Source organism: Ixodes scapularis, unplaced genomic scaffold (genome assembly GCF_016920785.2).
Source record: "Ixodes scapularis isolate PalLabHiFi unplaced genomic scaffold, ASM1692078v2 PGA_scaffold19__2_contigs__length_565841, whole genome shotgun sequence".
Taxonomy (NCBI): Eukaryota; Metazoa; Arthropoda; class Arachnida; order Ixodida; family Ixodidae; genus Ixodes; species Ixodes scapularis.
In genome coordinates, this window is record NW_024609845.1 from 343,302 (window position 1) to 370,692 (window position 27,391).

Genomic DNA, 27,391 nt, shown 5'->3' on the forward strand with positions numbered 1-27,391 from the left:
CAGAAGCGATGTGTGATCTACGATGACAATACGCAGAAGAGGGATCAGATAAATGTCAAGTGAAACAGGTTTGTTTTAATTGTGCGTGATTGATATCGATGTGTTAAATATAAATATATGCGACAGGTTAAAAAAAAATAAGGTGACAGAGATAACATTTTAACTATGCAGCGCGGCGTAACAACAGCCGCCTTGGTGCTTAATCAGAATAGAGAAATAACTATCTTTTTAGAATATATAAAACTTCTATGTTTTGGTGCGATGGAAATGCAGAAATGTATTTACTAACATATTGTTCCCGTGATACACCTGCTTGTGAGAGTGTGAATTTTGCGTTGTTCACACTTCACAGTCCTCAGCGGCATTTGTCATTCACAGACTCGGAATGCCTCACGATGGGAAAATTCCATCCTACCATGTTCCAAACGTGACATGGGAACGATGTTCGGCGGCGTGGGGATATCTCATGGCACCTTCACTGGGCGGCAAAAATGAAGGTTTTTTTTCACACTGTTCTCTCCAACACATGAGGGTTTTTGTAGGGTAAGTAACGTTCTTCTTATTGGCATACGTTTTAGAGAATGTATATTTCTCTACGTCCTGAAACTGCCTTCGCTTAAAAATTAAAATAAAATCTAAGAGAAAAAACTATCAGAAACATTAAGGCAGCGGATCCAAAATATTCGAACCAATCTGTACGCATTTTAAGGTATTTAGCGAACAACGTTGGTAGAAGAAGAACCGGGCAGAAAAGAGCGCCCTTCTTTGTCCTGTTCTTCTCTCTACTTTGTGCGCTAAATATTTAAATATGTTAGACTACCAACTAGCACATATGTCAACATTACTACAATGTGCATGCCACATGATTTTTTTTTTTTGTCTCTGTCTAAATTTCGCGAAACGTAGCCTTCTATCTATACTTCATATATTCTCAGGTCAGAGCGCAGTCAAACGCTAGAATACAGTAAACCACAGACGCGTACACTTAACCGGTAAGTTGATGCGAAGTCGCTGAACTCGATTACTTGAGCCGGGAAGGACATGGCACAAAAAGGGAAAGAACGGCGTGACGTTGCACTCCTAGCGTTGTTTAAGTGGCCCTGTAGACTCGTGGCGTCGACTTCGCTCTGACCTTATGTCAAACGATGTATAAAGATATTTTAAACACACTCATCACTTTGATCCCTTGCTACACGAGGGGAGTATAACAGAGAAAGTCAAAAGTCAGCGCTAAATGAACAGAGGTTGGGGTATAAGAATGCAGCTTAAAATCGTATAGCACAGCGTTATTCCAAATTTGAACACTTCCGAAAAGAAAAAAAAAAGAAAAAAATAAAGCAGTTTATTTTACCACGCAGCCGGTGGTCTCGGGTGCTGGTGGACACCCCCTGCCCGAGGGCAGAGACTCGTTGGGTCAGTGGTCTGACTCGCGTGCAAAGTCGTAGCAAGCCACCATATTTCTTTACGTGACGTAGACAAAGAATCTGCATAGTAGCACGTTGCTCACAGCCTATTGAAAGCAGATCCTGCGAAGTATGGGACATGATAACCTCTTTGGATGCCTCTGGCCCATGCTCATTCTTTTTCAAATCTAGTACTCAAACGAAACCAGAATTATCCTTTTGAAATCACTATCTGCATGTATGTCGTCACTATGTTTCCCTCTCACAACCCCGGTGCATTTGTACGCCCTGTAATAATAATTAACATGTCAACTAAGGGTATGCACACGCCCTATTCGCCGTACTGAGGTAGCCTCAATTTGCTCCGATTTCTCACTTTAGAACTTCAAAGTCACAAAACTGAGGCAACATGCTTTTGAAGGTTTTGTTAGTACATACACACCATAGAAGAGTTAAAACATATTTTATATAACTTTTAAAATAATCCGCATATAGTACAATCGCGCCATTTCAGCGTTTATTATTTTCTTACCGTTAACCAGGAAACCAATATTTATAGCAGCGTTTAAATATATATATATATGGCAACACGCTGGCAGCGTTTGAAAACCCTAGCATGTATAGATGCGAAAAAAAGAAAACATCCGCATTATTGCGCATTGTGCCGTATTTTAGAGTAGTTTTTTGCTAATTCACAGGGCCAATACTCCACGCTAATTAATTTGACTCAATTTATTCTAAGCTTAGTTTGTTATTAAATATTTCTGGACCCGTAGCAGCAGCAGTTGTTTTGAAGGAGTTGCCCAAAATGGCAAATTTGCCAAATCCGCAAAAACCGCTTCGGTTTGAGTCCGCTTAATATTTTTTTTCCCGAGATAAAATCAAATGTTTTCGCAAGACAAAATTTGTTTTTGTTTTTCTCGGCACTGAATCAACCATATATATATATATATATATTTTTTTTTATCTTTCCAAAATTCAAAATTATAACCGCGCATGGTCGGCCGAACTTATCTGAAAACAGCCTTTAGAGAGTTTGGGACGCGCGAAGCTGAGAAAAAGTAGTCATTAAAAAAAAGTTTGACTCACTTTTATATCAATTATCGTTCAAGAGAAGGTAGCGTGAAATGCAAAGACAAATGACACCTAAGTCCAGTACTTCGCCTTCTAGTTTGTTCAAATTAATATAGATAATGCTGATATCTCTTCAGGTCCACCATTTGTTTTCTTACTTTAATATGACATAAAATTGGCTTAACAAACCAATAGGTTTTGCTGCTAGTAACTGTAAAGGTACGCCAGAACATTTTTTTGCGAGATTTTGCAGTTAAACTGTTAATCTTGATTCTCACCTTTTTCTTCAGACTGAAAGTCTGTTCTAGCAACACTGAACGTGTGAAATAAACGGCAGGAATTGTTACCCTCTGTAGATTGGAGAGATATTTCTCGCTTGATTAAAATTAACTTATTATTGTGTAAGTAATGCTGTGGAAGCTCACTCCATCTCCTTCTCCGCAGTAGGAACAATTATTCTCATCATACTCTCTTTCATATACAGCGAGTTCAAGCTTACCAGTGACTTCATGCCACTGAGAGTTGGAAAATTTTTTTTAATGCTTTAGCATCGGCTTTAGTTCTCATTTTCTCAGTAGCTATTTAGAATTTAGAGATACTAAATAGCATATTTGAAAGAGTACGTTTCTGGTATATAGAAAATGCAGTTAGTTTCAGTCGGCTCCGTAAATTGACTGTATTCGTTACAATAAATGTGAAAAGGTTTCAGTCAATGTACAGTTAGTACAGAAAGTAACCCTAGTGTTGGTACAGCGTTCCTAAGTATCTGTGGTTTCCGTGTATGCCGTTGGTGCAGGACGAGGATTCCACTCTTCCGATAACCCTGGTAAACACGGATCATAAAAAAAAACATTAGTTTTACAGGCTGTAGTTATCAGCCCACGAATATTAACTTAACCGCGATGAAATGTACTGCTGAGGTAAATAATATTTCCACGTAAAGGTGAAGCGGATTATAATATTTGCGTTTTTGAAAGACACGAGTGATTTTACGGCGCTATGATAGAGATATCGTTAAGCGCTAACTTCTCATTCCACAGCGCTCTAATTGCAGACATAGCTTAAAGGGGCACTCAAGTGTTTTTTGAGTTCGTGTTTTGATGATGACAACTGAATCTAGGCACCCTACGTATCCCTAAAAACCAAAAAAATATTGTCACACGGTGAATACATCTTTAATAAAAATGCAATTGAATGCCGCAAAACCTCGGATCCATGCGAAAGCGAAACCACTCTCATTGGTCACCACTCGCATATCAAAACGATCTCGGGCCAACGGCGTTAGACGATGTTCCGTCGCGCAGTGATTCCAAGGTAGCCGCACCGGTCGAACCTCTTTGTTATTCGAGCTTCGATCATGAAGGAGTTCTCTACGCTCGAGGACCTGACGCCGTTAGAGGTTGAAATTTTTCGGCGGACAGCCGACCTGGGGAAGATTTTCTATGACGCCACTCCGACGTGCGATGTGGACGATAGCAGCACTTCGGAGTCGTTTTCGGTTTTCGAGGACGACGAAATGTAGACCTTTTCGGGTATTTTTTGATTTCCGGTTGGGGCAAGTAGTAAGCAAACCAACATTTGGCATCGCAGCGTAACCTCTGGTGCGTGATGTCAAACGATGTCGCCAAGTTGACTTTCGCCTCGGGAGGACGGCAGGCTGGTTCACACATGTGCAACGAGCGCGTTACCTACGACTGCGTCCGTTGCAACGGGAGCGACCGGTACGACCGCTCTGCGCCGTGCGTACACACACCTGCAACCACTGCAACAAGCGCTGCGGGTCGTCAGAACAGCGACCGCTTCTATGCCGCCGTCAGCTGTTTCAGCGGCGCCTCTAAGAAGGGGACGCACTGCCACTCAATGCCGTAAAAGAATATAGACAGACAGTTTTCTATAGCCTGAAGCTTTATTATTTTTTCATGATAGACTTGCAGGGTACAGTGGATGAAAAAAAAAAAGAAAAGAAAACGATTCAGTACGCCGTCTCGGACGATCACGACTCTAATACACGACTTCGCCAATAGTACAAATATCGCCACACGCCTTTTCTACGATTATAAAAAACGATGTAATCTTAGCAGCGATATAGCAACGTAGAAATATGATTTCGTGCTCATAGAGACGTTGCGATCGTTCAGGATTGCTAACACTAATCACTTTTCTCCGGTGATGAGAACGTGTGAAAATTCGCATCCTTTATACGGTACGCGCCAGTAATACCTTGAACTTGGGCACACGCATGAAATGCACCAAATAAGAAATCCGGTCGATGTGCGAGGAAACAAATGCTTAGAAAGCACCACTGTAGTCGAAGTAAACAAACACGACGGCACGTGCGTTTCTGCTGTCTTGAGAGTGCCGCCTCGACATCGTCGCACGAGTAGGTGGATTTTCTCTGCTAGTACGTGCTGTGTTATAATAGCGACACAGGACGACAATTCACAGTCAAATATAGCGCTTTTACGCAGAACGATGAGCTTTCACCACGCCGTTCGCGTCGACGATCACCACCGACGCTATGTTTGCAGATAGAAGAAGCCGGCTCGCGACCGGCACCACCGGCATGCAACGCGCGCAATCAGTTCTCCTGGACCTGTGATTGGTCTGTCGCTGCAATTGTTTCCAACGCAGCGGGAAAAGTTGGGCTCGTTGCAACTCCTTGCGTCGTGAACGACACATGCGTGCGTCCCTCCGTCGCTATGGCAACCGACGGTTGCAGACCTTTGCAACCGTCGGTTGCAACGGTTGTTTCGGTTGTTCCAGTTGTTGTGGTCGCTATGGACGCATGTGAGCGAACGGGCCCACGAACACAATTCCCGAAAAAATGGAGGCAAAGAGTTCATGACACGGTGCGCTTCCACGCATCCCGAGGGAACGGGAAATTCACCCCCCGCGGAGGAAGGCAAGGAGAAAACGTGTTCCCTTGTTTGTGAAACGATAATTGCAGTATCGCGTGTTCTAAACTAGAACTATTTTACGTCTTGTGAAATTATCATGCACAACATATCTTAGCGAACTGAAAATTGTTTCTTTAGCGAAACTTTGCAAAGGACGCCAACAATTTTCAAACATACGATAATTTCACTGGTCGACGCAGGAAGAGAAAAGAATCCGCACGTATATTATTCCTGCGTGATTAATAGGCGGTTCTGCCTCCTAAAACTGAAGATACTCGTTCACTGACACTTCCTTAACACCATCGCACCAAAAAGTAGCTTCCCCAAAAACCACTTGAGTGCCCCTTCAAGTGCTGAAAAGAATCTCCTGCCCACTTATGGCCACAGTTCAGTTAGAACAAGAGAGCGCGAAAAATACAGATTTATTTGTAACAATTGGTAGCGAGTTAATTAAAATTTCTTGACTTTACGTGTCCCAAACATATTTTACATGATGTGAAATGTTTAAAAAAATAGGCATCTCGTATAAAATGAACCCTAGAAACGAATGTAGGAATGTGCTTTCGAGGAATCACGTTGCTTCGGTACTCATGTTCCTTTGCAATACTAATTATATTGAAATTCAAAGTAAAATTAAAGCACAAATTAAACTTTTATTTCAATTCAAATAAGGGATATTTTTGTCTCTACAAGGGTGCATAAAATGCGCTTGGATGAATTGCCAACATACGTTGATTAGTCAAGGCCCACTCACGTTTTGGTGAATATCTAGAGACAATTAAAAAAGTAAAATAAAATTAAGTGCAGTCGCCCAGAATAATAAAAATGCAACCACAAAACTAGCAAATGTGGGAACAGGTCGCGATTACCGCGGGTCGTTTCGATAAATTCCTCCGTCGATGCCAATGATCGACTTCCTTGTCTCACTCTTGATTATTGGCGAGGAGATCGAACTATAAGGGGTGCTCTGACCCGTTTGTTGTCTCCACACCTCGGTGTTTACCAAACAAAAGGTCCGTGGACATGCCCACAGGCTTTGTGGGCATGCTCACGTCTTAACGCAAAAATATTAACAATAAACGAGGTGACGTTTATTCTTAGTGTCAGATCTCTCCCGAAGACAGTCGTCAGAGGATGCGAGCTTGACCCCTTTCGGCTTTTATGCTGGGCATACGCACCGTGCATTGTTCGTGCAGGCCGGAGGGGTAACAAAAGAGCCCCCCCCACTCCCCAGGAGAACACCAACGCCAGCCCAACGCTGACTCGGCATTCGGTTAGGTCACCCGACGTCTGAGTGATTGTTATTGGTTGTCCCCATACGCGTAGTTCTAAAGTTAGCTGATTAGGGGGACACGGTCTGATCTCCTCCTCAATTGCGGAAGAAAGGACACAGGTAAGGGCAGAGTCCAATAGCGTTCAATGGACACTCTTAAATACACTCAGCTATATCTCCATGCGAAATTCCCCCCTGCGCCGGTAAGCTAAGACACGGCGTTCCGGAAAGCAAAAGATCAAGGAAGTATCGGGGAGGTCACCGAAACCCTTCCCCTTTCGATGTCGCCGGACGAGTCTTCCTCCCAAAAGCGGGAAAAGAAGAGACGAAACCTCCTCCCCTGTTACGAGTCATTTACACCCGGAAAAGAGTGAGACTTCGCTTTTCGAAACAGTTGGAGCTCACAACGAAGGACCGAGCGTTCCGACCCGCGCCCGTTATCACAGCCATCGGGGAATGGAGGTCAAAGGAATCCCCAAGAAGTTGTTTTGGGCATACCACATCAATAAATGCTAGACAGTAAAACGTTACAATCGTTGTACGCAAAGGGGCGAAGGTTTACATTTCGTTTAGACGCGAACGAGGCTGGCTATTGTCTTAACAGGACATCAGCAATCGGGACGGTCAATATAAATGCATGGAACAAATATCTATATTCCTAGGAAGCTATTTCAAATGCTTTGCCACCTCGATGGCTCCGAAACAAAGCGCCGGTCTTGGGTACTCCAGGTGGCTGGTTTAATTCCCGGCCGAGGTGTCCGTAACCTGATAGAGGCTTACAGCGGAAAAAGGAGCCGTGCAACCGAGATTTCGGTTACACGCGACTTTGGTATGTCAACAACGCGTCACGAAATCCCCAGTTGGTCGAAATTGTTCTTGAAACATCTATTTTGGCGCGCCAGATATCCTTCATTACGTTAGCACAGAAAAAAAAATGAGTTCATTTCGCAACCAATGTATACAGCTTTCCAAGAAACACTCGACCCCAGGGGCAGCCAACCGTTTTCGAGCCCACAGTTACTGGGTTTGAGGCTAGACTCTCACCGGCGTCCCTGTTAACCCTAACCAAGTGGACTGTGATTTTGATAGGCGCAGCCTGCGTAGGCGTTCTCTTAAACACTGCTTGCGGCTGAATTCTCGTCTTTTCCCGGTGTTTCTTGTGTTGCACGGTGCATGTATTTTCCCGAAATCAATAAGAAACATTGTACTATTGAAAAAAAATAATAAAAATCCTATAAACTATTTTTGTTGGGTACGCGAATTCGAATTCGACTGGAATGTATAGTTCTAGTTTTTCTTTGTTTTTTTACGATAAGTTTTGACGGCGCCGCGTGATTAGCGGCGTGTCAAAGGACAATACGCTTAGCTGTCAAAAATAATTTACGACGGAAGATAGCCGAAAGGCATGCATTGTTTCAGGCTCACAAATAACGTGTTTACCGATGGACAGAACACGGACATACGTCTAAGCAAGTGTTTAAATTCGAACAATATATTGTTCGTACCAGACGATGCAGCGTTTTCTGAAAATAATTTATTTGAGAAAGATCTCAAATAACACAGTCACAGTCGATGACAGTCACATCCTGACGATCCGACGGAATCCAAGATGACTTCGTTTTGGGGCACGTTTTGGGGAAAGCTTCCTTTTTTCACAACACTAAGGCAAAGGAACGAACGCGACTGACCGTTTCCCACCCCAAACCCGGACAAGTATTTTCAGAGATGACAGGATTCTACGCGGATTATCTCTTGGAGGGGGGAGAACAATGTTCGCGAAATCGCGTCGAGGGCCGTTCGACGTTTTTCACCTCCTTCGTTTCCCGTGAATGTCGAGCAAAAAAGCTTGAATGGCAGGCACTTACCAGCCCTATTTCTCGCAATGGAAGATAACACAAAAAGAATAGGCAGCACGCATAAAAAAAAAAAAGATTAAGTGGAAATGTTTAAGAGGGACTAGAAAACATCGAATAGAAAACCGCAAAAACGTAGCTAGAAAACCGCGCTGAGCGGCTCTTCACAGTCCTAGAGAGTGGCAGAAACTTTCTAGCTGATAGAGGGCGCAAGAGTCGCACCAGCCACATCAGCATCACCAAAATAGCGGCGGCCTAGGAGCGTTTTTTCGAAAGATGTATACGTGGCATCACAGAATATCATTTTAAAGAGGAATATGTTATAGGGCTTGTTTTCATTAGACGACACTAACGTTGCAAAAAATATATGAAGAACTGACACACGGTTGCCATCACAACATAAGTCACTAACATAAGCATTTGTAAGTGTACTGATAAGAAATCAATTAAAAATAAAAATGTATCTATATTAGCATGCAAACCGAGTCGAAGCCCTCTCGATTTGCAGCCTGATGCTCGTCGTTCAGCCTCACGGGCTGGACGACGGGAATGTAACCTCTTACGACTTCTACATACGCGCAACGAGCGTGAGTAGACAATCACATGTCCTTATCAAGCGATCCCATGGTTGCATCCGGCGACGGGTCGTCATAGACGCCTATGTACATGCAGGGTCCAACCCCTATGTTGTACTTTCCTTTGACTCGAAAGTCACTTCATTTTTGTGTGGCACAGTCTCAGGTTTTTCATTGTCATCAATTTTCACTAGCTCGCCCGCACGCGCACTATTTTTTATATTAAACGATCGTGCGAACACCCACCAGTGGCAACAGAGTATGCTTAAATGAACCTTCATTTCACGAAAACATTTGGGAGAAAAATTACGTGTTGCGTGTCCCCCTGGCTCAGAAATACTGGCAAACAGAAACGCAGCTCATTTCAAAATACGCGGCACATTTTGTTTTTGACTTTTTTAATAAGGTTAAAATAATATGATTATGAATCGTTAGACCACCCATAAGCATAATGTGGGTTGTGTATACTCATTTTTAGCATTGATGCTCATAAACGTTCGAATATTTTCAGACGTCAGACGGCAGAATGTTACAAAGTGAAGTCGAAGACAGCCTTCCAAGCACCGGGCAAACTTCCGGGCGTGGGACTGAACATGACAGCGTTATGCAAGAGGCTCCATCCTCACGTCCCTCGAATAACGGGCTCATCTGTAAGAGGCAGCAAAGCAATTATTTCAGTATTCGGAGTGACCTAGCAATCAATACATGCGTGATTTCATCTCAAATCGTGCAATAAGAGAAAGTCAGATTTCAAGATTTCTGTAAAAAAAACATTTATGTTGTGTTAAAAGTTCTACCTAGAAGAAAAGTGAAAACCGCTGGTTCGATTAACTTTTGGTTCTCCTATTATGGAGCACAAAAACGGCCGCGATGGAAATGAGTTTTTTTCCCGACTGTCGAGGGGTAGCATGTTACCCTCACGTCTTCGCCCATGGCTGTTGCCTCTGCGTTACTTTATTTTGCTCAGAACAATACGGACACTGAAAGTTTTTTTAATATTATTATATTTTAGGTGTTATATTGTTCTATTACAGCCGCTAAACTTACCTTCTGGGTATATATTGAGTGAACATTGACAGGTTGATATCTGCGAACTTCTTAAGTTATACTTATCATATGCCTGGAAACCCCAAAGGAGCTTTATAAATATATTCATATCATTCGGTTGCGCGCATCATCTCCTGCAATATTCTAACTTAATAATGCCGAAAATTGAGAAAGTTGCAAGTCTAAAAGTAATCTTTTTAAAACTACCTATTTTTTGGGGGTTTTCGAAGAAAATATTTTTAAGAATCATAGTTCATAAATGTTATTACTCATTTGTATGACCTCTATTAAACCCCACTATTATAAAATGCGTGTTCGTATTTAGATAGGAAATAAGGAAACCTTGTCGAGCATTTGCGTCTTTGGACTTTTTAAAATATATCGGTAAATCTCTTGGGAGGTATGTCAACTCCATAGTGGTGGATTTACTTCGAGGCGACAGGAACGAGACCGAGGCGGTGTAAGTGAAAAAATCAACTGCTTTATGAAGAAACAAAGTTTGAATTTGAGGTGACACTTAAATAAAAGCAAATAATGCACACGGCATTCCGTTTACCGCGCAGGCACAGCGACAAAGTTCGACCTTTACAACAAAACACTGCAACTAAGACGCCTCGGTTCGAATTTTATTCCGCCTTCCAACGCCCTCGTTGCTGCCGTCCCCCCCAAGCTCGCCGTGGCATCCGCCTCAAATCAGGCCTTCGCAAAAACAAAAATATTTAAAAAAAACAAAAACATAATCTCTGCCCAAATCGTCCGCTTGTCTTATATTCGCGACAAATTGGACGCCACGACAACCTTCGGTCCCAAACAGATCCCCAGCTGCCATACTGGTTCAAGGTCCAAGAAGATGGAAGCGTAGTAGTATAATACAAGAAGGTTAGAAGACATGGAGAGGGCATCACGTAATTTGTTTGAAGTCCAGTCAGAAAAAAAAAACACACACGTAATCAAGGAGAACGTAAACATCAACTAGATTTGGTAAACACCGAGTGTTCGAGTGATACGGGTCACGTGTCAGCAAAATCATTTTCTTTTTCACGTTACATTGCACATTTGTGTTTGCTCCGTACGATCAGGAGCAGACGCAGAGGGCATTCAGGGCGGCTGGGTGGCGAAACAAAAGTGTTCAGCGTCGGGCATTGCTGTGATAGGGCTTTGCCGTGTGAGCGGCTGCGGAACTCACACCGGTTGTTCTTCGGCGCGGATTTCGGTTCACCGGTATGGCCATATTGCCTTTCATTATGAATTCTGCAGTAACGTGAAATAATCGGTGATCCTCCGACGCACACCGGACTGAGAAAGTGATGGGTTTCGTTCCTTGGAACGCGTCGCGGCAATGACGACCCCGTCGAAGAGGATCAGAGTGTGCGGACTTCATGAAATTGCACACTTGAGATCAGAGGACAAGAGCGTGTCGAGGGTATTGTTAGGCCGGGCTTTTCCAGCAACAGTCATACGTTGGCTTCTATTCCGGAACGCTTTCCCCCTACCCGCGGGTGAAGAGAAAACGGATCTGGGACGTTCGGCTGATGGAGATAGATTTAACTGTTACTTACAAAAGTTCATTGGGCGCGAGCATGAGATGCTTGCGCCGCCCAGACAGCACGACACTTGTACAATGCTAAAATACACAAAAAAACATGAGAAAAGATCATGAGCTATTCTACTCTATGAAGGTGGATGACCAGTGAAGCTGTTTAGCACGGGACACAGTTCCGCGTCGAGGAGCGGGAGGGAATTAGACACTGAAATAAGAGTCACAACGCAGGCGAGTTGGTGTGCGATCGTAATTATTAAATAAAACCTTAAGACAAGGAAACTAAAGAGACATACATACACACCATCGTCTCAAAAAAGAGACGGTGGTGTGTATGTCCCCTTTTGATTACTTGTCTCAAGGTTTTATTTATTAAAAAAAAAGTACGCGTGCGACGGAACGGACACCCTGCGGAAAGTAGGCACACGCGACGGAACCGCCACCCCGGCAAAGCGGAAGGAAAGGAAACTATACTCTTAGAAAAAAGGGCACGGATAGTCCTCCCTTAGGGGAGGAACGGTCTTGTAACCTATGTTCCTTTAGAAAGGGAGAAACGTTCGTCCCTGAAGAAGGGAAGCAAAGTTCCTCCGTCGCTTGCATCTCAATATGGCGGCCCCGAATCGAGCAAATCCAGCCCAATAAGGCTTGACGAGGACGCTACGTGTCTCGTACAAGACGAGAGCAGCAGATAAAAGCGTAACACGAGCTTTCCGCAAACTGTGTTTATTTCCGAAGCCAGATTCCCCCCCCAGGTTCAGAAACTTCCGTTTCGAAAGCAGCTACTCAGTCTTCTCGTCGACAGCACTGCGATGTTAAACAGAGACAACCGATACCCAGTTACTTCGCGCACTTTGCGTCTTACCTTTGGTGTTCCTCGAGTCACAATTCCTTCGTCAACCGCACATCACGGACAAGGGCAAACTCAATCCGCGAAACCAAAAGCCGCTCTCGAAAGAACACGAAGCCGCTGTTCATCGCAACGTTACGTTCATCGCGTAGCGGGAAGGGTTAATTCGCTAGCCACCAGATGGCGGGGTCAAGCAGAGTAGTTGCACGTAGCTAGGGTAGGTGGCGCTAGGTACCGCCCAATTTATGTTCTACAAAAAATAATTACCTCTTCTCAGGCCGCTACGGCGCTTGGGGATCCTCTACTATCTATACACACATTACGCTTATTACACTTATTACTAACATCAGGTGAACATACATTGAGCACATACACGGCACACACAAATGTCACTACAACAGAACACCACACTGACCCGAACACTCCACCCGTGCTCTGCGTTTCCGTCTTTTATACTGGTCGTTTTGAACGTACGGAACTTTTCGGTGACTCCCTAAGCAACAAAAAATATTCCCAGCATGTTGATTTTTTCCGAGCAATGTCATACCTCTGAGAGTATTTTGAATGGCTCAGGGGATTAATCTCTTATTAAGAAGTAAACGCTCGATCATGCCGTAATTATTTGAAAGCCAATAAATCAAGCCGCTCCAATGCGGTTCGAAGCCATGAGTTTGTTTCCCCACACGGCACGTCGTAGCCTGTATTTCTATTGGTTTTTCTATTTGTGCTGTTCGCGCAAAGCTGCAATTGCAGTCTTGAATTAATTTCTGTAGAGCGGATATTCACTCAGGTGGAAGTGATGCTTCACGGGCTGAGAAATCGCTTTTCGATCAACTTGAATGCAGTCAAAGCCGCGACTTGCGGCAGGTGTTAAGGGTACGGAGCTACGCCGTGGCGAGCCCGAAAACTTGTAGCGCTCATCCCAGCGCGCCACTTGGAAGGCAGTTTCTCCAGGAGCCGTAGTATATTTAAACAGCAAAATAAAGGGTAGCTTTTGTTTTCGATTTTACCTACTATTGTTTTTTAATGCCGAAATTCCATACTGTAAATATGCGTACTTTCCGTCACGATTTCGTACTGTTCAGTCCTGGCCTCAGAGCTCAATCGCTCTCGGGGACAAGACAATTCCGACAGTCACATTGGCCACTGTACGATAGCGATAGGAGCTTCTATTGTTCAGACCAGCGTTCCAACATGACTATCCGCACGTTGATCGATTGCACGTAATCCCTCAAGTAGTATTGAACACTTTAATGTAAAGCGGAATGTCAACCTGCGACACCAAGCCCGCTCCAATCACGGCCCGACCAGCGGCATCAATGCCCAACAGTTTACAGTCTCATCTTCTTGTTACACCAGTGATACGCGAACACACAGTCACATCGGCGATAATTCCAGTCTTCGCTTCACAACCCACAACACTGCCATCACGATGTTGCAGCTATGTTGCTGACACGCAGAAATACAGAACCACGTTGAACGCCGGTTGCACTCGGCATCGGAACAGAACCGAACCCAGCACGGAAGGCACCCAGGCAGCCGGCAGCAAAACCTGTCTGTCTTGGACGCAGTTCCTGCGGTTTCCATTCCATAACGTCGAAAACGTCGCCGCAGTTCCGCGTGGTTTGGCTACTATAGCTGTAGTGACTGTTCCACTGTTCCGTGCCGCGCGAGTCCTGCTATCCGGAGACGGCCATCCCCCAGTGTACGTGGCGCAGCTGGCACTGCTCCGGAACTTCGCTGTTTCTAGCGGCTTCGTTTGCTCGTTTGATAAATTTAGTGATAAAAACGTCAATGCAACCGAAATGTTCTGCACGCTTAGACTAGAAGACGGAATTACAGGCGGCCTTTGCTGCCGCTGAAGCTCAATGAACTCAACAGCTATTTATTAAACAACGTGCGCGACCTGCTCGTAAAACGAAACCGAAAGAAGAGGAGTCGGGAGGGCGAAAGGTTTCTCCCGTCTGCCTGGAGACGGAGGAAAACGTTTCGTTCCTCCCTGTTTCTCGTGTCCGCTTGGGGGCGCGTCAGTAGAAGGGAGGAAGACGCGCCGTTGCTACTTTTTTCCTCCATTTTTTCTAAGAGTGTAGGCGCTCCAGCGCTTGGAACGACAACAAAGAGAGGGTGGTGCGAGCGTAGACATGGCCGACGCGAATCGCAGAGCCGCGAATATTTGAGAAACGTTAATTATATACCTGAGAGTCAACGCTACTAGAACCAATCAGTTGGGAAACTGCCATAGAGCCTGCATTGAAAACGTGGCACCGATCCGTACTCGAGAACCGAGCTAATGGCGATCGCAACGCCGCCATATTTCCCGCAGCGGCCACTCGAGGAACTTCACGGCTGCTTGTATTGGTTCCGGATGATCCCATTCGATAGCGGACGCTATGACTACTCTATTTTGGCGTTAATCGGCCGTTTCGGCGCCGAAACAGATACGGTGGAAGGGGTTTCAGGGATGCCAACCCCCACTTCCCAAGCGGACGCGCCGCGAATTGCTTCCAAAATTAGGACTCGCCCAGGTCGGGACGCGCTACCTGAAATCACCAATGAGACATGGTTCTATAAAATCAATATTAATTGTGCCGTAAAAGCTTGTAAACTAAATATTTGATGAAGCAACACGCGCCTGTTATTTTGTACTAAACTTGGATAAAAATAAAAAAAGTGCTCGTTCTGTTCGTTTTTAAGCAGAAGCATGCTTTCAGAAAGCTGAAGGTGACCACAGTAACAAAAAAATAAAAGATTAAAGGTGGCGCTTTTATCGTATTTACCTCGGTCTCGGTGGACACTAGCGGCCCAGGTTTCAATAGTGAGTTCCCTCAGTGTTTTAGTAACGTTGCTGAAAGTCTACGGATCTCAAAAATGGTGCCTATCGATAACTAATTTACTGAATATATATATTGTTCAATAGACCGATCTCACCAGCTAGTTCGAGTACGCCACCGCTGCCGCCATGCATCGTGGGAGCTGTAGTCTTTCTGCACGTGCGACAACCCCCGCTGGAGGTCTGCACGAGCAGAGCACGAAGCGGCATGAGCTGTCTCGTGAACTGGCGTCTGCATCCTATGAACTACAGTTATGGCGCCGTCACGCATGCGTGGAACGCTTAGTGAGATCGGTCTATTACACAAGCATTAAGGAGAATGCAGGGATTGGTGTTCCATGCATCGCACGTGCCGACGTCTGCAGCAGTAACTGTTCTAAAGCAAAAGCCTAAAACAAATAGCATCTTGCACGCGCGTTCGTCAAGGCATTATTTTGGTTATTTACTTCGAATCTTTATACCGGGAAGGCGTGCGCGTGCGGCACGTGCAGCTGTGCAAGCGTAGAGTTTCTGGCCACGCGCACAAAAATTTCACGGAACCCTAGCTATAAATAGCTTTGCAGTAAGACTAAATTACAACAGAAAGCAAGCTGACGAGCAGGACGCGGAGCCGTCGGCCGGCTAAACATCTCAAACTGAGCTACACCGTCAACATATGCAAAGTGTGAAACCGAGTTACGTATTTTCCGCAAGTCACGATATCTTTCCACAGCCACACGTTTGTTCCGCTCTAATTTGAAAACATCTATTAAGTTCATACGTATATACGTGAGAGGTCAGACGCAATCGGCACTCGATGTTTTCCTTCAGTTCCGATGTGCACCAACGCGAGCACCAGCCGACGTACACGAGCAAATTCAACGCGATCATGCTTTGCTGGAGTGTCAAAAAGCGCGCCTATTTACTCTCTCCCTTGCTCCCTTCACGAGGAAAACGATCTTCGCTACAAAAACGCAGCAAAACATAAAAGATAAATATATTTTTTTATATAATTTAATACTTCCACTCGTTTTAAGATTTACATGTGATGATACTGCAAGAGATGATGCATACAACTAAATCATTCTAATATCTTTATAAAGAGCACCTAAGAGCTTTCCGTGGACATTTAAATTATAAATATAACTTAAGGAAGTTCCAGATAGTAACCCCGTCAAATTCATTAAAAATCGACCTGGGTCATGAGTTTGGCGACTTCTCTATAAAAACACGTAAGCCGTCTTAAAATATTCAATTAAATTACGACCTCTTCATAGTGTCCCCGGAGTAATTGATTAAATTGAAAATAACATAAAAGCAAACACCAAGGGACGAGAGTGGGTTAAACATGTGACCATCGACAGTTGGAAACAACGTTCCTTCCGCCGCTGCCGCTTCTCCGATTCATAACTTGAGAATAAAAAAAATATCGGCACCCACCGGATTTGCCTTTCTTCGAGGTGAAACATTCCCCCGCAACAAATATTTGATTCGTCTATATAAAAGGTTTGACTCTTTTTGCCTCCAGAATTTGAGCTAAAGTCACCCACGTGTATGCAGTAAGCGTAGTTATCACACACACAAAAAAAAATGAAACAGGTTTAGAAATTTCTGTAAGGCGAAATTCGAGCGTAGCTCTTGAGGTGTTTCGATTTTGCAATATACCGTGCTAAACAATTTGAGGAAGAAGTATTTATACATTTACAAATATAGACCCCTCTCCTCACGTACTGGTTCTGCACCCTCCTCCTCTTCCGTGTTCACTTCCTCCTTCGTACCTTCCTCCTCCGTATCTTCCCCTCCTCCACTTCTGTACCCTCCCCTCCTCTTCCTCCGTACCCTCCCCACCTCCTTCGTTCCCTCCCCTCCCTCCTCCCGTGTACCCTCTCCTGCCCCTCTACCCTACCCTCTCATCCTCCTACTTCATACCCTCCCTTCCTCCCACAGTTTCCCCGCTAAATTTAGCAGGAAAATTGACGCCAAGTGGCCTCAAGACCAATTCAGTTTCCCTGGGAAATTTAGCGGGGGGAAGTGAATTTACATAACCGCGTCCCGCCACCTATCGAAAAATTCCGTTTCTCCGCTAGATTTAGCGGGAAAATTGACGTGACATGACCTTAACACCCATTCAATTTCCAGCAAAATTTAGCGGCGCGATTACGGTGACGCCGACGTAATCGCGCCGCCACGCTTTACGGGTATAAAACGCAATAGCCAGCACCTCCACGAAAATGCCACGAATGACAAATGATGAGGCTGAAGATTGAAACGTTTAATGGGGCGAACTTGTGCGCAAAACAAAATAAAGAAAGGATCCACAACCCTTAGCTACCGAGAATATTTCTTCACTATAGCGGACTGTGGGCTGATGCTGGTCAAGGTATCATCAAACGCCCAGTACGGCGTTCCTGAATATTTCGGTTTTAAACACCAACTAAGATTGCTTTTAAATGGCTCAAAATACAATTTCTAACAAGTTGCATTAAAAAATATCTCAATATAAATCGCCCCAAACGTTGTGGAGGTACTTAACTCCAGCAAGAGAGTTGGACACAAAGGTAATTACAAAACTGAATATCATAGATCACACACATGCTATTCCCGGTGACCGCAGCGAGGTTTTAGAACGTGTTTTACAATTGCTGGTGGACACTCAATAGAGGTTGAATTACCTGGTAATATTCATGCGTCTGACGACCTGCAATTGTCAGGTTAAGGCATTGTGGCTGTACATCTCGACTTGCAAATATTGAAATTCTTAGGTGCCGACAAAATTCACAATTTATTTTAAAGAGAGATGTTGAATGGGTTCCCAGATCTGGTTTTTATGACAATCGCGTTTGTCTAGCACAGTTCCGTATGACTAAAGCCTCAACAAGATAACTACAGTAAAAATAGTTAAGATGCTAAGCTTTTATTTAATTATAGACCCATTGCATTAACGTCTACGTAGTGTGAAAGTCGATACCACATATTTCTAAAAATATCTGACTGGTTTTATTATCGAATAAAATCCTTAGCGAGTACCATCACTGCGTCCGTCAAAATATCTCCGCCGTGACACAGCTAGTTGAAACCACACATTATTCTTAAATGAATCGAAGGCGACAAACCGACATTACATGTCTAGAATTCGAGAAGGCATTTGAAAACGGTTATTATACGGAACTTTAAACTAAATTGCATACCAAAAGATGGATTAGTCAGGTCGTTCAATGGATCGAGGCTTTCTTAAGTTATCGCTGGCGTTCGTAAGTGTTGAAGGGATTGATTCTGAGAAATCTGATGTGTCCTTTGGTGAACTACAAGGAACGGTACTGGGTCCTTTGCCGTACTTGATTTTGTTAATAACCTTATGGAAGGTTCACCTGTTCTGCGGGCGTTTCTTCGGCTAAGCCGCACATAAAATGAGCAAACGAATGTCATACTTGTGATGGCTGCAGGCCAAAACAACACACTAAAGTGTGTTGTTTTGTTTTCCGCATATTTATGACCGCTTCAGCTTCTCTTTAGTTGTTTTTCTTGTCCTTTTTTTTTCTAAGAGAAAAAGGGCGCTGGAAGTTGAAATGTACTAATCCTGCAGAATAATGTTATCGACCACGGCAGATCTCCGGTCATGAGTGTAAAGTGACTCTTAGCGCATTAATTATCTCAAATTCATTAATTAACTTCTGAAATAAAGCCGTAAGTGAGCTCATTACACTGATTAATACGTTTTCTGTCATGAGAATATTCCCTAGCAGTTGTTAGAATTCATAAATATAAATTTGTTCCGCTTAAGCCTTTAGCAAATTTAATCCATGAGCAGAAAATGCACCAAAATTAGACGCAAAACAAGGCCGATGCGGAGGATAACGTTGCTTCCCACCCGGAAGCAACGTTATCCTCCGCAGCGGACGGAAGTAGCGAGTGATTGCAAGCCGAGTAGAGCCACCTGCCCTAGAGTAAAGGCGCGCCGTACTCTGCTGTCTTCTCGAAAAGACATTTTCGGGCGGAGACTGAATTGCAAAATTTTGCCAGAGAATAGTACGGAGTGCAATCTGGCTATCCTAAGTCTAATAACTGTGATTGCATATCTTGACGCCTGGCAACATTTATGACTGGCAATGTACCAGCTGAGGCGAATATTTCAAATGTAGTTAGTGTATTTGGGGTTATTATCATCTAATTATTACTGTGCATTCCTTACTTGAAACCCGCCAAGGTAGATAACCTTATCCAGAAAAAATAATTTCTTTAATTACGATGTCCTCCTTTTTCATTTATTTTACCCTCTTTAAAAAAGAAAAAAGAACAAAACAAAAATACCTTGACATATGTAAGTGCGAAAGTGCAAAAGACTGATTTCGAATTCCTTGGGCGTTTAGGAGCGCGCTGGGATCAGTTGACCAGATCCGGAATGGAGCACACGATCCGACCGGGGTCGCGCCCCCTACGGATTCCCAGTGGAACATGACCTCTGCTCCGGGATCGGCGAATGCCTTCCCGTCATTCACCTGCCCGGGAATCCCCTTTCAGCGGCCGCCGCGGTCGTTTCGAAGACGTTTTCGTAATCACGGCGCTAACACGTGTTCGACACACGAGCGGCAGGAATGGCTCAGGAGCTTCTAGAACAGAGCCGTTTATACTTAGAGAGTTTGGCCTTCTTAAGGAGATTTTGACAGCCTGGCAACCACAGCAGCGCAGTCTGACAACCGGGAGATGACTACTTCCGTCCGCCATCTCGGGGCTCTGACTCATAGAGACTCTATGCGATTTCTCAGGAATAAAGAAGAAAAAGAAGCAACGCCATTTTTTTGTTATCGCGAAATCCTCTGGTTCTAGCGGGCAACAAGCTACACCCATTGGCCAAACTCTCTCAGTATAAACGGCTCTGTTCTAGCAAAGATTGCCGGAATGCCCGCAGCGCGGCAAAAGCTTCTCTTTTCCTTCATGGAAAACGAACCGGCTGTCGAGCCAAGGGGTAAACAAGCGTCCATTCGAGTTGGGCGAGATCAGGCGAGATGCCCCGCGAAAAAGGAAGTCGCGGGAGTTATATGTTTCCAAAGCTTTCTGGCTGCGCCCTACCACCGTCATTAATATCATCCTGATACTTCGGCGTCACACTTGTCTCATATCCCCACAGATTCGTAAACGGCCCTTACTTTTACGTTCTAGATTGCGCGGAGAAGTGTTTGCCTTATTTAGATCTGAAGATCCGCCCTGAGCAAGGATATGGACACGTATATTGGGCTTATATACCCATAAATACAAGTTATTTCGTTAGTAACGATTCCACATAGGCGAAGCCTGTAAAGAAAGGTATTACAAAATTAAGTCTGAGAGCTTCTGTAGCAAAGGCCTTTTTCCAAAGAAGCTCAAACAATTTCATAATCAAGTCTAGAGATTTAGTCGGTAGTCTTTTGAAAGAATTTTGTATTGTGTGTTCGAAGAGAACACCTTAAAGCTACTGCCACGCGCGTTGGCGAGCGGGCGCGTGCGTGGCCGAGTGGTTACCGCGCTTGGGTTTCGCGCGGAAGCCCAGGGTTCGACTCCTGGGAGTTGCCCGTTTTTTATTTATTCTTTCAGTTTACGTTCATGTAAATTCGAGAACCCTCTTGCTTGTTCAAGGTCCGAATGTTCAACGCGCCAAACCTTCTACGCAAAATGCCACGAATAAAAAAAAAAGCTTGTAAATAAAATTTAAAATGTACGTTTAATGCGGCGAAGTTGTGCCCGAAACAAAATAGTCAAACGCTAACACCGCAGACGCCGATGGCGGCGTAACAACAGAATCGAAAGCTGGGGCGAGGCTGACTGCGGCTCGCCACGCGGAGCCCCTTATGTACACCCGTTGGCTGCTGAAACATACGGCGTAGAAAGTTCGGCGCGTACAACATTCGGACAAGAATGTTCGGAACAAGCGACAGGGTTCTCGAATGTACCAGAACATTAAACTGAAGCAATAAATAAAAGACGGGTAACTCCCAGGAATCGAACACTGGGCCTCGCGCGAAAGTCAAGCGCGGTAACCACTCCGACACGCACGCGCTCGCTCGCCGATATTTAGAACTCGTTTTGACTCTTTTGAAGAGGGGTGTTTTAGCCTGCCTTGCGTCCAGTTATAAATAAGTGCCTGCAAATTATTTCCGGAATCGGTAAAGTTGCTCCCAGGTTCAAGGTAGCGGTGGTCTCTTTTGCGCATTCAAAAATATGTTCATGTGCTCCTCAAATTTAAACGCAGGACGAAACCGAGTTTAGGCGAAGTAACACATCGGTGCAAATATGCTCCATGCGCAGTTGTTGGTTTACAAAATCCCTTTCCTGTGGCAAAATTTGGGAGGGCCAGTCCGGCAGGTCTCTTGAGCAATCGGTCTTTATGGAGAGCTCTATCGAAACACTACGCTACGCACTGCAATAAAATTAGCCGTTTTCCCCCATTTGAATAATATTCAAATATTGCTAAACCAGATAAATATGAGGGCTAGAGGAATTCAGGACGCGCTTTCCTTTCTTAATTACTGACCTCGTGTTTCTGTTAGTACGAATTCAGCTACTATTTCTGATGTTGGTTCCCCTATTAACCAGACTGATAAATTTCTTTTGCGGTGTTGTAAGGAGTGTTTTGAGGGAGTGATGTCCTGTCCGGTTTCATGTAGCTTAATTTATTCGTAAAGATGAAGATTGTTGTATAGAAGCCAGTCAATTGAACTTTGAACTTCAAACTTTATAAAAACGAATTCCCGACGAGGACTCCGAACAAAAAGCTTCCAATAGGAAGGTAGAGGTTCCGTGTGCGTCCCCATAACAAAGCAATACAATATTAAACAAAACAAGAATATAATCACCTGAACAAAATAGGTGTATACTGTTTTAGATAAAAAAGGTACATTAATGTGGTCGAAGAAGACGTTGTTAAGCAATGTCGGCAGGTTATGAATTAGAGATTGACATGCATCATTACAACAGAAATGGGAAAAGATCAAGAGTTTGGGCGTTGGATAGTGATTATTGATCGACGTTTAGTAAAATTTGAAAGATTGCTGTTGGAAAATCTGGATAACGTATTATGATGGCGAAAGCATACATGCATATCGTAGCATATCGTATGATGGAACAACTCATAGCGGGTGGTATATGACGTAAGCATGGTGGATCCAATATGGATTTCCATTATTAAGTCATCCCATCCATCATGATCCGTCATGGATTCACTATGCTTTACGTCACCCTACCCAACATCAGGTGTCCCATAATACGGTACGTTACAGTATACGTGCATGTCACTTTCGCCATCATGATTACGTTATCACATTTTTTAATGCAAATGAGACAACAAGCAACACACTCTACGCTTAAAAATTAAAAAAAAAGTTAGTATACTGTATTCATAGCGACTGGTAACTTTCATATTATTGCCGCGCCCGCAGCTGGCCCAGTAGGCAGCGCGGCCTTGGCCTAACAGTTGTCGTGCTTGCTTTCCACGCGAAAAGCAAGGGTTCGATTCCTGGGAGCCCCCGAATTGTCTTTCTCTAGTCTTCCAATTTAGTGTTCTGGTACATTCGAGAACTTTGTTGCTTGTTCGAGGTACGAACGTTCTAGTTGCCGAACCTTCTTGGTTGATTGTCCCAGAAGCTAGCGCATGTATGCAGGGTGTTTTTTTTTTGTTTTTTTTTTAAGCTTAACAGATTTGTTTAAAATATGCCGTGAAGGGTAGACTTATGTCGCTTGTGGAGGTGACTTATATGGCCAGGGGGACATATTATAAGGGTTTAATCGTAACAATCAGTTGACTGATTAACTAAAATTTGTTAATTAACTTTTTAATTAATGAAAATAGACATATGGTTCCAATTAGAAACTTGATCAGCGACATCGAAAACCACAAAATCAATAATTTTCAGAAAGACCTTGAGCGCGTGAGAAGCGTAGTAGTGCACTAAAGTTACCACTCGTGGAGCAGGTACAAAGCTAGCGGTTGCGATAAGGCGCCCGCGCGATTTTTCCGTCTCTTATCTAGCCCCAGCCTTGTACCTGCTCCACGAGTGGTAAATTTAGCAAAATACTACGCTTCTCACGCGCCAAAAGTCTGTCTGAAAATGACTGATTTAGTGGTTTTCGATGACGCTGAGCGGGTTTCTAATTGGAACAATTTGTCTATTTTTAATAATTAATAAGTTAATTAACAAATTTTAATTATTTAAACGACTGATTGTTACGATTAGCCCCCTATAACATGTCCCCCTGGCCGTATAACTCACCTCCACAAGCGGCATAAGTGTAACTTTCACGGCTTTTTTTAAACAAATCTGTTAAGCTTAAAAAAAAAACACCCTGTATAAGGGGCTCCGCGTGGCCATCCGTAATCAGTCTCGCCCCAGCGTTCAACTCTAATGTTACGAGAAAGGCTAGCGCCTGCGACGCGAGCCTTTCTCTATTTTTTGTTTGGGCACAAGTTCGCCATATCAAACGCTTAGTTTCTGAATTTATTCGACTCCTCATTATTTGTCATTCGTGACATTATTATTAAAAAAGAATGGTTTGGTATGAGTGTAGGCGCTATGCGTGCGCGCGCTTTCTACTTGTGAATTTGCCTCTTTTTTTGCTGTTTTATTTCTTCAGATCATTCTGGCCTAACTAAGCTTTTATTTCCAGTTAAAACTGTAACCGCATACATTCTGTAGAGCATCGGAAAATTTATTTTAAATGACGCCTTTTGGTGCTCTTCTGGAATGTATTCGCTGCAGAATACGTGCGTAGTAATTTTCTTTGTGGACGTAAAAAGATGCATAATAATGTGACTTGTTTTTTGCTGCTTTTTGTTTTGTTGTTCTTTAACAGTTGTACTTTTATTGCCTGTTGAGGCAGTGTCCTACTGTGGCTGGGCCTCGTTAAAGTGTACCTGCCTTTTGCATATTATCTCGAAACTTTAGTATTCGAAGTAAAGAAACAAGTAAACAAACCGGTCATTACTTTCGCTGCCCCATCTACCACCTGCAAGAATAACACAGACTGTACCCTATCAGTCAATGTTCTTCGAGATCTCTAACTTTTGCTGAACGGCCGGCTGTAACAGCCGGTTCTAGCAGTCGAATCTAATAAAAAAACGACACCGAAAAGCGTTTCGTCCATAGGAAACCATATAAAAAGACTTCACTCTCCGCATGTTTTGAATTCACAGCATTGAGATTGTGAGCCAAGTGCTTTACCGAGTGAGCTATCCAGGTTTTTGTATTCTTAATTGTTGTGCTATCCAGGGTCAGTGGTAGCTAACACACAAGAGCGAACGCATTGGCGCGGCATTCAAAGGCACGGTCGCACGCTCCACGGCCTTTCCGGTTATGCTACGCCATCTCGCGGCGTGTGTCAGAAAGGGCAGCGAATATTAGGTAGCCGGTACTGTTCGGACGCCCTTCTCTTCTTCCCCAGTGGCCGTGGCCCGTACAAAGCCACGAACGCCCATAAGTGGAAGGCCGATCACACATTTTGTGCTTACCAATCTTTGTAAGAGTGATCAAGCTTGCATTTTTTGGAGTAAGCTTTACATGTTTCTTAATAAACAACGTGTATTTGAAGGTCCAGATCTTGCTCCAAACGAAGACTTCATATTGTTCTTAATTAACTTAAGTCTTCATTAAATGATCAAAATTTTTGTTCAACAGAAGCCGAATTTATTCAAGATATGCAAATTCCTGTGTGTCGCGACGTTCAAACATTTCCAACGTTCTTTCACTGAACGCCTCGTAGATGGAATGTCTTGTGGAAATGGGAAGGTAAGTTAAGTGTGCCTTTTTTGTCGTTGACGATCATTAATTTCCAAAAGTTATATCTTACACAAATTAAAGACAGCTTACCTCATTTTGAGTACGAGAGTTTCTTTTCCGCATGATTCGAAACATCTTTTTTTTAATAGATCACTACACTTTTGAACGGGTTGTCGGCCTGTTTGTGACGGTCGAGCAGCCTAGTGACCAAGTGCATGCTAAAAAAATGGCGATTCGCGGTCAAAAGCATTGATCTTACTCGAACTTTGGTAGGGCCCTAGAATCTCGCCCTCTACTCACAAATAGACTTGTATATAACTATTTTCTTAAATCAATGTGCCTGTGTTTCTGGCCAAGTTTTTGTAGTCCAAGTCTGGTTCCACTGAACGAAGACGAATAGGACATACACAGAAGGAGCGAGCAAGACGTTTTCCTTTACTTAATAATGTAGACCAACTTCTTTTTTTTTGTTAAGTATCAATTGGTCATTTTGGAAAACAAGATGAACTATCCTTAAATCACGAGTCCAAGATTTAGTTTAGGGATACAATTGCTGCTAGCGAAGGCAAAACTCTTCTTTAAAATTACAGAAACGTGAGAGCGTGATATCACACACGTAACTAGATATAAGAGCAACATGTTGCTTCGTTACACAATTATGGTGAACAAGATAACAATCAGTTGCGATATCTGAGATGCTTTAAAATTCTCACCGTTACTCCCTAAGAATATCGTAGACATTGAACTCTTGATGAATATTATGAATAAAATAGCGCAAAACAACATGAAAGGAAGGACGAGGTAGACACAAAGCAAAGAAAATTGTTGTGTGTATGTTTGTACAGCCAGAAGTTAGCCTGCCTCAGTGGGCGTCTGGTCTCTCAGCTGTAGACGAGAAATTTAGCCAGTGCGGTACTACCGCTAACCTGGGGCCTTTAACGTGCACCACGCACCAGTGATACAAGACCGCACGCCGGTACGATGCTCATCCAGATCGAAATGGGCAGGGGCGGGGATTGAGCCCAGGATCCTGGGTTCTGCAGCGCGAGCTTTCGCTCCACGTGCTCCGAGCTGGTGTGCGCCAGACCACCCGGCCATCGATCCCCCCGACGAGGTAGACAGGAAGGGCGCTAACTGACAACTGACATTTAATACAGTCTATAAAGAAAGAGAAGGAAGAAGTTACTGATGCTATCGCTTAAAGGAAAGAAAAGTACACCCTCAAAGTTGTTATGCGTAAAAATAAAAATAAAATAAAATACACAAACTGTATTAAATGTCAGTTGTCAGCCCTTCCTGTCCACCTCGTCCTTCCTTCCTCGTTGTTTTTCCCTATTTTATTCACGGTGGACAACCAACTAGCCCCCAGCTCATCTTATTGAACTCTTGACATGCGTTTTTGAGTATGCACTAAGTCGGTGGACGTCATTGCATACTGGAAGCGGAAGGCGTCTGTTCATCACTCCATGTTTTCTCTGCATTTATCGTTCTGTGTTTTCACAGTATTTTTTTTTTAAATATATCTATAAATGAATACTGTTACCGCTCATTCACACAGGAAGCGGATCCGCGTTCGCAAAGCGGTTGCGAACGCGGTGGTATAAAGGTCCAGTACAATTGCACGCGCACTTCATGCCATCGGGTGCGCGTCCAATTGCACTAGGTCTTTATACAACCGCGTTCACAACCGCTTTGCGAACGCGGATCCGCTTCCAGTGTGAATGAGCGGTTAGGGGCCTAATTTCTTTTTTGATTGTCCGTGTGAATTCCGGTATGACATACAAACCGGTCTTGAGATATGTGGCTAAAGTTCTATCATGGAAAGTATTCAGCAAAAAAATAAAGACTTTTATGATTTCCTGCAACGTCCAATCAGAGTGCAACTCTTGAGGAGGAGGAGGGAATGGTACGGAGGAAAGGGTGTGCCCCTCTTCCTTCCCCGCTAGATATAGCGGGCAAAGTTTTCACTAAATTTAGCAGAAATATTTTTCCGACAAATTTAGCGAAATGGAGTGGGAATATTGACAATGTTTGATGTGTGTAACATTACGCAACGTCACACGTGACGTCAAATGACACGTGCTTCCTATAATGACGTCATATGTGACGTCACGTGTGACGTCACGAGGGTAAGCCTCGTGAGGGTAACCCTCGTAAGAGTGACCCTCGTAATCCTCGTGATCCTCGGGAAGGTAACCCTCGTAACCCCCACGTGGGTAACCCTCGTGACGTCAACACGTGACGTCATTATGAGAAATTTCCCGTAATGCAACGCGCGGTTACGCCGACGGTGACGCCGACACCGACGCCGACACCGACGCCGCTCAAGC

General features: G+C 44.0%; 1 protein-coding gene across 1 annotated transcript in view; it reads left to right on the forward strand.

The window, feature by feature from the left end:
* Positions 1 to 27,391, forward strand: part of LOC115320756 (zinc metalloproteinase/disintegrin-like) — a 110,452-nt gene that overhangs the window by 63,615 nt on the left and 19,446 nt on the right. The window contains 3 exon segments of the mRNA XM_040210337.1: positions 379 to 543; positions 9,587 to 9,725; positions 24,960 to 25,070. Of these exon segments, the coding sequence (XP_040066271.1) occupies positions 379 to 543; positions 9,587 to 9,725; positions 24,960 to 25,070 (415 nt within the window).